The 12,909-nt window shown below is 37.2% G+C and overlaps 1 protein-coding gene across 4 annotated transcripts in view; it reads left to right on the forward strand.

Moving 5' to 3' along the window:
- SFSWAP (splicing factor SWAP) overlaps positions 1–12,909 on the forward strand; it is a 49,690-nt gene that overhangs the window by 25,584 nt on the left and 11,197 nt on the right. For all 4 annotated transcript variants that reach the window (XM_009928037.2, XM_069794924.1, XM_069794925.1 and 1 more), the window contains one exon: positions 8,706–8,971. In XM_009928037.2, coding sequence (XP_009926339.2) covers positions 8,706–8,971 — 266 coding nt within the window. The remainder of the gene's footprint in view (positions 1–8,705; positions 8,972–12,909) is intronic.

A 12,909-nucleotide genomic window follows, 5' to 3' on the forward strand; every position in this document is an offset into this window, starting at 1 on the left:
TGATTTGTTCATGCATCATAGCGCTATCCTGAATCTTTTCTCTCCATCTGCAGGTTTTGGCAGCAGAGCTATGTTCTCTATCAAAGAGTCACTTTCCCATTTATGTTGTGTATTTTCCATTTAAGTTCCTAATTGCTTAACTTCATCCACAGAGGACAATAGGCTATTTTCCTTCTTGGTTTCTGTTCTGTTTTTTTCTTTTCCCCTTGTTCCAGCTTTTTCACTGAGCCACTTTCTCTTTCTGCCAGTGTAGTGCTTGTCCTAGCTTAAAAAATGATAATTTTACTTTCAGGAGTGTCACTCGTTTTTATTCAGCCTAAGCATCATTTTATGATAAGCACATCCCAATTCAGTGCGATCTGATGCATGCTTGCTAAAAGACGGGGGAGTCTGTGTTTCCAGCACCTGTACGGACACTTCCAACAAGTCCAGGCAATCTCTTCTTAATCGAAGAAAAGCTGTCAAAATCCATTTTCAACAAAGTCACCTTAGACTCACATCTTCACTGCAATAGCTGTAAACAGCTGTGGGGGAAAAGTAGGAATGGGATTTGCTGTAGACTGTGTAGTTTCCTGAAACTTAACCTAAATAGAGCCGGAATTTTATGCAGCTTGGGGTATTGTTGTAGGATCCTTCACAAGCCTGATGGAAATTCCTGTGTTTGTCTGTATATGCTGCAGTCAGACCTTCCATGCACATTGCAAATACAAATATTGTTGGGAAGTAGAACCTCAGTTTCCTGAGTTTGGAATTACATTGCTTCTAGAAAAGCCAATAAATCACTCTTGGTTGCACTAATCAAGCAAAACTTCATCTCTAGATACTGATAGAAAATTTCAGATATTGATTGTGACAGACTGGTTACAAGAGTGAATGACATGGCTTTCCATCATTTCCTTTCCCACAGAAAGAATTCCAGTACCTAACAAGTAATCATTGCCCAGTTCTTGATTTTTCCAAATAAATCATGGATTGCACCTCAGAAGGCTTTCAGAAGAACAACTGAAAGACATACCTGCAGTTTAGGTGATCCATATCAGCATAGAGTAGCAGATATGCAAATTGAGTGTGGTCACATCCCAAAAGAGATCCTGTTTGGGATTCTTGTTGCTACTGCTAACAAATTTTCCCTGACTGGCACAAATGTTCAGTACTTTTTTCAGTTGTATATTGAAGAGTGAATGCAAAGAGGCAATGACAATGCAAAACTCCCCAGACTTGCAGTTCTGCTTTCCTTCTCAAGGGGATTTGTCAAGGACGTGGTATTTCTAAGCTGAGGTTCTTTTGATATTTTTCTTTAAGAGAATGCCTGAAATAACCAGTAACTCTTCAGTAACAGCTGACTCTTTTTCAGAAGAGCAGATGAGTGTTATCATAGAATGGTTTGGGTTGGAAGGGACCTTAAAGATCATCTAGTTTCAAACCCCCCCCGCCATAAGCAGGGACACCTTCCACTAGACCAGGTTGCTCAAAGCCCCATCCAACCTGGCCTTGAACACTGCCAGGGATGGAGCATCCACAATTTCTCTGAGCAACCTGTTCCAGTGTCTCACCACCCTCACAGTAATAATTTATTCCTAATATCTAATCTAAATCCACCCTCTTTCAGTTTAAAGCCATTACCCCCTTTCCCTGTCACTACATGCCCTTGTAAAAAGTCCCTCTCCACCTTTCCTGCAGGCCCCCTCTAGGTACTGGCAGGCTGCTGTAAGGTCTCCTCGGAGCCTTCTCTTCTCCAGGCTGAACAACCCAACTCTATGGATGTCCATGGGAGATGCATAATTGCCATGAGATTGCCCCTGCCTAGTAACTGTATAAAAACTAGTAATACTATTTATGTGTATACACAGTGTACATTTGTGCTGAAAACCTGCTTACCACACATGTAGAAATGCATTAAATGAGCAAAGCTTTTTTGACCGCTGTCAGATTTTCCTGATACCTAGTATTCTTGAAAGAAATGCTGGTACTGAGCATACATTATACCTTTGAACAAAATTGATTCTGCTAACTGCATGTAAAGGACAGTTGATACCACAGAACATAGTGCTTTTAAGCTTTTTTGACTTCAGCTGATTCTTAAAAATAGTTAGATCTACTTTTCCATAGCTGAATTATTTCTTTTATAGGGTTTCCTGTTTTTCCTTAAAGTGAAATCAAGCAACAGGAAAAGGCTGAAAAATGAGCTTGAGCAATGAAGCAGCATAGCTTTTCACAAATGGCTCCCCACCATTCTTGCATGCATTACAACACTGCAGTTAAGCGTAATACTTCCTCAAACCAGTACTTGGAAAACATGTAGCTTAGCTCGGTTTCCAAAACTGATCAGCTTCCAGTAACATTGTAGCTAGTGAAGTCTTTGCCCTTTTTGAGGACAGTGGTAAACTATAACTGGGTGGCATCTCACTTCTTGTGTTTACATATATATTTCATGTAGACACTTTTGTAACAAGAAAATCAAGCCAATTGGCATATCTGTCAGGTAGTGTCAGTAAAGAGATGTTGCAATCATTCTGCAGTGAACATAGGTTCTTTGTCCTACAACAAGTAACAACCTGTAGCTTTAACAACTGCAGTTCTAGATACGCAGAGCTGGAGTATGCCAGGTTGTCTGGAGTGTTGCATTGAAATGCTTTTTTATTTCTGAACAAATATAGTAAGGTGTTTTGTAATCTGAAATGCAAACCTTATCCAAAATTATTAAAATTAATTTAAATTTAAAAAATTAAAATGACGTATTTATATATAAAGTAGAATAAAGGCTAGTTGTGCATGTTCCTATATGTATTTATCAAAAACTGAATTAAGTAGATTAGACATTGGGAGAGCTCACGTTAAGATGGTACGTTTGTTTTGTTTTGGTTTACTTTTTAAAAAGTATTATTATGTTTATTTTTATTTTTCAGCTTAATAAAGCACATAAGTTGGCTATTGGTACGAGTTGAATTCTGAATATAGGTGTCACCCTTGGTAGTAGGCCTTGGTACAGTACACTTGGTATAGCAGGCTTGTAACGTTTTTGCCATCTTTTTTAGGGGTTAAAATGTCGTTTGTCTGAATGTGCTGGTTCAAAACTCTTGATAATCCCTAACCCTGACCATCTGAGCAGTATTGTTCTTAAGTGCATCTGGGAGCAAAAGGTTGAAAAAGAGAAAGGAAAAGAATCTCTTATGGAGCTGTGGTTCTCCATCTGTGTGCAGCCAAGCCTCACAGGAGAAAACTGGCATGGTTCAGTGTCTAGCTGGTGAACACTTGCTTAATGTTTTTGTTAACAGTGGTTGATAATAGTAGCAGGTTATAGGAGTCTTGCAGAGGGAAAATCTAAGCTGCTGAATCATTCCTTCCAGCAAAAAGTTTTGGTAAATAAAATTTGTGTAGGTAAAGTCCCCTGTGCTGTCCTTGTGAAAGGAAGGACTGCAGACCTGCATTCTTTGTCAAAGAAATTGGTTGTAGGTAACCATTAAAGTAATTTAATTGATAAAGTGTCTCCCAGAATCTACTGGTTCTGGTAATACCTGACAGAAATAGGAGAAGGGGCCAGCACCGTTGGCTGGCTAGACAAGGCACAGTGTTTTTAACTTCTTCAGAGAAGTTACTTGATGTAGTGATAGGTGTTCTGCAAGTGTAGTACCATCTGACTTTTGTCTACAGGACATGATTTAACTAATAGCGTGTCTGATGGGTTTCTAATATGGATTATTCTGCTAATCTCTCATATTTTATCCTATGTCAGAAATGTTTTAGGGGTGATAGTACTTTGATATGCATGTAAAAGACAGTTGGTTATACCCAAACTGTTACCTGTATAAACCTTAGTATCTGATTTAAACAAGGAGAGAAATCCACTATCATACTGCTGCAAAAACAGACAAGCTCATGATTTGAAAGTAACTCTATTTTAATGGCTTGTCCCAAATGTCATCTGCTGTTGTGTCTCTGAATATAAAGATTCTATAGTACAAAGCAAAACTTAACTTCTTTTGGTTCTTTCATCTTCCCTGTTTTGAAGCCCTGTTTTATCATTTGTTTCTTTAGATAGCTTGTCCTTACTGTTGTCCTGTATGTAACAATTTTCTTCTTTTTGTGTGTGTGGAAAGCAGTCTGTTTATGAGTAAAACAGAAGTGTGCCATGTTTAAAAATAAGATGCCATTCAAGTTTTGCCAAGCATAACAGCATTATCCACAACTATAGATAGTGTACATCTTTCATGCTACTGTAGTTGATCCTACTTTTTTTAGCAATGGACTGTAGATATTACTGCATGCCTCTTTGGAATATTAATGCGTAACATAATTTTATGTTTGCATATTTTCTTAATGTTAATTTGTGAGCAAAATTAATTGTCTAATGGAAACTGTTCAATAAGAATTTAAAGGAAAAATGCTTTAGAATATTTTAGGGCCATTCATTTCTTTCTTTACTTCTTTTTTTTTTTTTTTTTTTTTTTTTTCCCCCCCCCCAGAATATAGGTGTCTATATCTTCTGTTTAGCATGGAAGGGGGAGTGTGTGTGTTTAAATTTCCCTTATCTTGCTTTTTCAAAAGGACAGATAAAAACACCAAACAAAGTGTCACATACTAATGTGGTATTTGGGGGGTGGATAACTTGCTGGCATTTGGAACTTCTTTTTATTGCAAGAACCCTACTATCAAAAACTACATGAGTGTTGTAATTCCTCATACTGTAAATACTTTAATTAAAATTTAACAGGAGGAAAAAAGGTAAATATCAGGAACTGCCATCTTAATTAAGATAGGTGAGGCAGCTAAGAATGTTCTGTGCCTTGATTTTTAGTCTTCAAAGTACTCAAGATACAAAGGCTTATTGATCCATACAGCAAACAGATTCACAGCCACTGATTTCTTTACAGTTGGCCCTTCAAAATTGAGAATGCAAATTCTGTCTGGTTTTGAAGAACTTATCACAGTCAGTGTACTGCTAATAGCTGTGTTTCAGTGCAGTAGCTAAACCCTGATGAAACGGTTGAGTCTTCGAGTATTGAGTATTTCATCTGTTCTATAGGAACTTGTTCTATAGGAAATGTTTTACCACTTCTATTTAATCATTTTGGCCAATTTATTGAGGCTAAGACTGACAAACTCTTCTAAAAGCAGTAACTGCTTGCTTTGATGCAGAGAACAATCATGTGCTTCCATTGCTGGTAGACAGTTGTTTATTAATTCTCAATCAGGGAATACTTCACCATAAGCTTTGGGGAACCTGCGGTAAACAAGGTACAGTGGTAGAAAAGAATCTGGAGTATTTTAAGGTTTTATTGAAGTAAGAAAATTGTTGATTAACTCTTCACAGATCTGACATTCCTCACTGTTTCCAATTTTGATCTAACACAGGGTTCAAATTACTGCAAAACTCAGCTGTTCAGAACAGAAGTAGTATTAGCCAGTTGTAAAAGTGGTAGTAGTAACATTATTGATAATGTTCTTTAGCAGTTGATTTTGCTTGTATCAGGAACAATGGTAGTGTTTTGTTCTGTTGCAATAAGCACCTTTTGGTTCACTTCTAATGTTGGCTTTGTGTATTGATTAAGTAGCATAACCCCAGAATAACTAATGTGTGTTCTGGTCTTATGAATACTGCAAATATGCAAATGTCTTGTAATTAACTGAAGTGCTCGTTTCTGTTCTCGTATAGCTATAAAGTCTTCCTGATACAGAGCTCTTTCCTAACTGCTAAACAAGGGTTACTGAATCTTCTTTGTTTTCCAAGAAGGTATATCTGAAACATTTCTTTGTACCAAGTGTTTACTGTAGGAAGTGTTATTTTAGTCAGATTTTCTTCAGTCGTGCAAATAAAATGCTGAAGAACAACTCTGCCAGTGAAACTGTCTGACACTGTAGTGTTTAATAAGGGCCAAAGAAATGTGCTGTTACCCAAAATGGATAAAGTGAGATCAAATGAATGCTACCTGAATGTTTGCAGTGTAACCTCTTAGAAGAGATCTGAAAAAGTTTAAATCTCTCATCCCTGGAGATTCATAATAAAATTCATCAGGTAACCAGTTTGTTGCTGCGCTTTCCAAAACGGTGTGCTACTGGCCTGCAGATTTGCAGAGCCTGGTCAGTAAAACAGAGCTTTTCTGCCTGTCGGAAATGCTTAATAATCTCCCAGTATCTGTGCTTGCTTTGATACTTTTTTCCTGCACTTGTTCCTCCAATTTTAGTTCCCATTACCTTAGTTTGCCTGGATCAACTTTCACTAGTAAAAACACAAACCAGTGACAGCTTCTTCTATTTGACAGAGGCTAACAGTTTCTTTTTTTCCAAATATTTTTATTCAGCAGCATTATTTATACACCTAGAAATTTTCTTTGCGGCTTGGCAACTTGCTGACGTTAAGTTCTTTCACTGAGCTCTATGTTCTGCTCTGATGGTAAATTGGGTCACTTTGCTCATGACTTTTTTCTTGAAGGCAACCAGAGTTGCCACTGAGGGAATCAGCATGTTTGTTCACAGTTGATCATGCCGTTGTGACCTGACAAGTATCACCAGAGCTCCTGGTCACAGTGATGCGTTGCATAGGTTTGGACGGGTAGGTGACTTCTCCCTGTGTGTTAGCCGTTGTCCTGCACTCCAGAACCTGTGAATTCACCTGAGGGTAGCTAAAGTTACATCTGTATGGCTTTCCAAACATGATTCTTTAGTAACCTGAAGCAGTGGTGACTGAATCTACAGCCAGCCAGCCTGCAGCTGTGCTTTTCTCAGAGATATCTGGACAACACTGTCACTCTTTAGTGTAAGTATCCTGAAAGTCAAGGAGAGCCCATGTTTTCAGCATCCAGTGCTTTTGGTGGATATTTAGGGGTGCTTAGCATTTTGGCGTTCTTTGTTCTGATTGCTGAGAGAATCTCTATGTGTTAGCTAAAAGTGAATGTGTCATTCATTTATTAACATCCTTTTTGGCAGTGTTATGATAGCTTGTGTTTGATGTGGCCAAACGAACTGGGGTGCTGAAAACAGTTGGTTTTTTCTTCTCTCTCCTTTTCCTCTTAACTCTACTTTGCCTACAGCTATTTCGTTTCAAGCTATTAGAGGTGTCTACTTCAAGGCAAACTGGTCTATTACGTATTCAGTAATGTTCAAAGTGAAGACTAAGACACTGTATAAAGAAATGAATAACATTGTCAAGGAACAAAAGTCGGCTGTGGTGGTCTCTTAGGAAACTCTGAAGTCTGGAGATGAGGTGTCTGCAATTACATGTGGACTGTGAAGTTAGTGAAATTGGAAATGGGCATCTGGTAAACCAGTCACTCAAATTATCATGCTGTAAAATGTTTATAATCCTTGAAGCAAACTACTTTAGTGCTGCTTTATTGCTATTTTTGTAAATACTTTTGTAAATACTGTGATAGCAGTTATCCGTTAAAGCTCAGAAAAGTGTCATGGCTCTCTAACTTGAAGCAAAGCTGGATTTCCGATTATTCAAATGTGGTCGATTATTGCCTTGACATATTCACAGTAGGAGAAGGGTAAAAAGAGAGGAAAAGATCACCTGTTTCTAATTTGGTAATTTCAGTTTTTAATGTGTTACTTCTTATTCTGATCACGGTAAGCTTCCTTGTATCAAACGGTGAAAGTGTCAGATGAGGTGGAGCTGAAATTATGACAGAGGGAAACTGATTTCTCCAGTTGCCTTGAAATGACAGCTAGGGGAATGACAGGCTTTGAAATGAGGACCATATCTATAGCGCCTGACTTGAATTGTTCTAAACAAGGTATTGAGCAAAATTCTCTCAGGTACAAGCTGATGATTTGAAAATTTCTTAGAGTATGGTATGTTTTGCTTGACTGACTGCAGCCAAAATTACTCGCTGAGCATGAATTGTGCATGGACCTGTTCTATCTTTGAGATAATAATTTTTGTGATCTTCTCAACCCTTTACATGCAAAACATTTATTTCGCAAAGTACAGAAATAATTTTTATCAGCACTAATTAGTTTTGCTGTTTTCCTTGAGGTTGTAATCTAAACAGCACAGTTCAGGGATGAAAGTGACACTAAAACTTAACTTTAAATGTCAGTAGTTCCTCATTGTATTTTCAGGTTTATCTTTTTTTAAATGAAAGGGATAAGTAGATGAAAAGATATCTGATAGTACCCATTTTTTAGAACACATTTCTTCTAAAAACTAAAGATGAAAACTTCAGAACTATGTCCTAGTTAAGCTGACAGTCTTAGCATGCATATCCCAGCTTGTGTATGTATCTTTGGGGAACTGTATAGGCCTCCATTAAATACTACCAGATGCACATTTTTGAAGATGTCAGCCTTACTTACGCACACTTTACATAATACTGATGCAGCACTGTGAGGTTTTAAAGCATTTGTGGGAGGTTAGTTTGTTATTGATTTCACAACTAGGTGGATATATGTCTCACACACTTTCATGGGTCAAAAAATGTAAGGTGATGGTTAGTTATTATTTTCCTTGCTGTTGTACTCATTATCCAGAATTTCTGCAAAAAAACTATATTGTATATTGACAAGACTACTAAGCAGGATATCTTAAGTTTCTTTGCCAGAATGTGCATGTATGTGGCATGCTCAGGGGTAGATGTAGTCCTCTGTTTATTATAAAGGACTAGAGATGCTTATGTCTTGTCCACACTTAGAGGAATTTCTCAAATTAAAAATTTGCACACAGCTTTGAAAACTGAACACTGTTCTTTGTTTGCCTTTGATTTCAGAGTGTCAATAGTATACCGTGTCCTGTGACTGCAGTCAGAACTTTACCCACTTTAGAAGTTAAACAAGCAGAAAGGCCTTCAAGCAAAAGCAAAGATCCTCCTAGGGATGAAGAAAAAGAAAAGAAAAGAAAAAAACACAAGAAAAGATCTCGGACAAGATCTCGATCACCATTCAAGTATCATTCATCATCTAAGTCCAGATCTAGATCACATTCAAAAGCAAAGCACTCACTTCCCACTGCCTATAGAACTGTCAGGCATTCAAGGTGGGTTTGGAAACCAAACATATTCTTTAGAGTTCTGTGTGGGCTAACACTTAAAAGATTTTTGCACTTCTTCCATTATATAAGCGTCTTCGTACCCATTACAAAGGGCGTAGTCACCTTGAAGACATTAAATAAGTATCATCAAATGCGGAAGGTCTTTGAAAATAGTTTTAATGAAATAACGAATCATTAATTTCTAATTACATAGTGCAAAATTTGCACTAGTAAATGCTTTTTCACTCTGTTTTGTGAAATACCTGGTTATAATATGTAGGAATGCAATTATAGCAGGAAGAGGACTTGCTAATAAGTGTGTGACTGTTGCTGGAGTAAAGTAACCAGACAATTTTAAGATAAGAAATAGATGTAGAGAACCGGGTGGTTGAACAGCAAAGCACAGAATGAAAGCAAGCAGTTGGGTAGAGTGTGAAAAAGTACGATGGATGGATGAATGGCAGGAGAGATATGATAGGAATTGAAGAAGGTGAAAACAGAGTTGATGAGGAAGGGAGACCATAGAAGAATGTAGCCCGGTGCATTTAAATCTATATTTAATCATTAATGATCATAAATTCCCTCTATTAATTATCCAGCTCTAAGATGATATATATTGTGTCATATTAATACTGTTAATTACATCTAAGACATTTGGGTCTAGGCACCTTTGAAGTTTACTGTCTGTAAAATTTGTCATATCTGAATGCTCTGCCGCGTAGCAGTTATTGTGGTCAGTAGGAAGGGCTTATTCTTGAGGTTGCATTCTCTGGATCATGCTACAGAACAGTGTTTTGAATAATTGTGCATATAAATACTAATACAACTATATATGTATGTGATGCATGCAAAATCATACACTTCTTTATCTTTGTGGCCATGCCTATGACATACTTCTTCCTGAAAAACAGCTTCTAGCCCTTCATGGCAGTGTGACAAAACTTCTCATCTTATATTTTCCTTGTGCATTTTTTTGTTTGCTTAACAAAGTGTCTAACTACACTAATATGATTAAGTGTTAACATGTTACAACTTTTTATTTTATACTAAATTTTTAAGATTAAATACAGTACTTTGCTGAAGACATCTCTGCTATTCAGAGATGCAAGGAATTAAATGAACATAACTTGGGCTGAAACAATCAGTCTGACATGCTGCTTATTTGACTGCCTTTCACATTAGGTGGTCATGATGCTCTATGTTATAAGGCACATTCCAAAATACTGTGTGCCTTTCATTCCTTTTCTGTGCTTACCAGCGTGTAAAGGGAATGATGCTGAATGAAGCTTTCCTTGTTTAAGAAGTGAATGCAAGTCTTCTCAGAGTTAAGGATATCTTGGGGAAAGTCTCCTCAGGTGAATCACTCATCTTTTCAACTCCCTATCAAGCCATATCTTCACTTGAACCTCCCATGCCATTTCATCCAAGCTATATTGCATATATTTATCCATGATTTTACTGATATATGGTAACACCAAGGAGAAACATAGTAATGCTAAAAAAAAAATAATTCATCTTCTGTGGTACCTTGAAAAGGACAAAGAATCATCTGAGAAGATCCTTACCAGTACTTGGGTACGCTACTCAGTAGGATAAAGATAATCCTGCACATTGCATGAGTTTGCATTGGGCAGTAACCAGATTAATGGAAACTTGCAAGTTCGGTTTGATACATATTGAGCTACATCTTCTGTGACTTCGGGGAGATAAGATATCTGGTCCTTTATAGAGGATTGAATACTTCCACCAACTGGTCTACATTTGGTTCTGCTGGTGAAAAGACAAACAACAGTCTACTGAAGTCTACCACATACGTAGTGGATAGTCTCATTATGTTTTGGTTGTTTGTGGGTTTTTTTGGTGGCCATAGTTCAGCTGGTGGAGAAATTACACAAAAATCACCAAGAACAGTTAATCTACTGGAGCTAATATTTGTGTGCCATCTTGAGTGTGCCTCCTGGCACAAATCAAATAACAGATACATAAAAGCCTTAACATCGTGAGTCAACACAACACCTGATTAAATCTGGTTGGATATTTCCTAGATCAGCTGTTGAATTCTACAACCCAAGAAGTCCAATAAGCTTGGTGCTGGCTAGCTGAATTTTAGAAATGTTTCAGAGAAACTGCACCACATCTTGCACTGAAAACATTTTGCACATTATAAAACTTGACAGAAGTTAGAGCTGAATGGGAAGGGGCTTTCCATTCAGCCTGTCTTTCTGTTCTGCGAGTACCTGTTTAAACAAGGGTCTTTGGAGGGTCTGTCTCCCATTCAGAAACCCATTGTTTCTGGGAACTTAAGGCAGTATCATCAGTGCTGAGTGGGTGCCAGTTCCCGTTGAGCTTTTTGCAGGCTGTATGAAATGTTTTTAGTGGCAATTATATAGGTGAGAGACCTGTTAGGAAGGTACATTCAGATTTCTATCTATAGCATTTCACAAGAACATGGTTAAATCTAAACTTCTGCCTAAGGATCTCTTGTAATTCAACTGTAATGAATACCTTACTCCTGCATCTGATACTTAATATAGTGACTGTTTTGGTTTACTTTAATGTAGTCAGTAAAGACAAGCAAATCTTACGCAGGATGCATCAAGTGTCTCCTCATCTGGAAGATGTTGTGCTGTTTGGCCTCAGCTAGAGTACTGTGTCCAGTTTTGTGCATCCTTTAGAAGGAATTAGAGTAGCTGGAGGACATTTAGAGGGAATCATCAAAAATTTTCAGAATTAAGAAGGAAAAAAGAGTTGGAATAACTGGGAACACTGAAGGAAGATGAAATGAATCTTCATGTATGCTAAAAAAGAGGAGATAGAACATTCTTCTTCAATCCTTGGGGTTTAGATGATAAGTAATGGATTTAAATTGTTAAGAGAGAGACTAGAAAACATTTAATAGTGGTAAAGGTAGTTAATATAGCTTGTGAACACTCCATTGTGGAAAATTCCTGTATCAAGAATTATAGTTTGGAGAATATTGAATAGTCTTATTTCTAGAACTCTTTTCTAGCCCTGCCTTTTTAATTAGGGTCCATGTGGTCTCACATTATACAAGAAGTGGTGATGATTGAAGGCTTGCTTTATTGAAGGTGTTTGCTATGCCTTAACGTACTCACTGTATTTCCAAAATTAAAGCTCTTGCCCCTGAAATGAGAAAATGTTTAGAGTAATCAAGAGTGGGAGGCTGATTCATAACCCGGTCAGATACTGATGTGATTTGTCTCTCAAATTTTAAGCAAAAATAATGCCTTGTCTTAGTAATTGACAAAAAAAGGCAAACGTTGTTGCCTAGCTAGAAGATATGACTGGGTTTATTTCCCTTTTTTATTTGTTTATATATTCAGTGTTGATTCAGAGGAAATTATTTCCACGCATTGTCTGTCTCATTCAAAACATGGCACCTTTCACGTCTCTTTGCTCTTCAGTTTTCCCAGTGCTTCACCTAGAACAATGTTTTTTTCCTAGATTCCCAAAACATTAGATGTTACAGCTTACTGCTGAATGAATAGTTATGTGAAGAGTCATACCATCCTGGGATAAAGTGTAAACTATTTGTAGAGTTTGATGTGTTCTTGTATTAAGTGGATGGTGCTTAGAGATAGTCTTTATTGTGTGGACACTGATGATAAATTATACTGGAACATCCCTATTTTGAGTAACTCTGCTTTATTTGAATGTCTCAGTCTAATGTTTTCTGTTTGAGATTTTGTTGCCTTATTTTATTCTGTTCAAAATGTATATTCTAACCTACAAATCTCAATATAAAGTGATTATTGATGCTTTATTTTACCTCAAGATTGGACTGAAAAAAGCTGGAATTTTCCCTTTCTGTAGTAATTACCACTCCAGTTCCTGTTAATCAAATAATTCAGAATAGCAAGATCATTTTCTTAATAAACAAACTTTCATAACTTTCTTAGAGAGTAGCGCACTAGGTTTCAAGT

Source organism: Haliaeetus albicilla, chromosome 10 (assembly GCF_947461875.1).
Source record: "Haliaeetus albicilla chromosome 10, bHalAlb1.1, whole genome shotgun sequence".
In the NCBI taxonomy this organism is placed as follows: Eukaryota; Metazoa; Chordata; class Aves; order Accipitriformes; family Accipitridae; genus Haliaeetus; species Haliaeetus albicilla.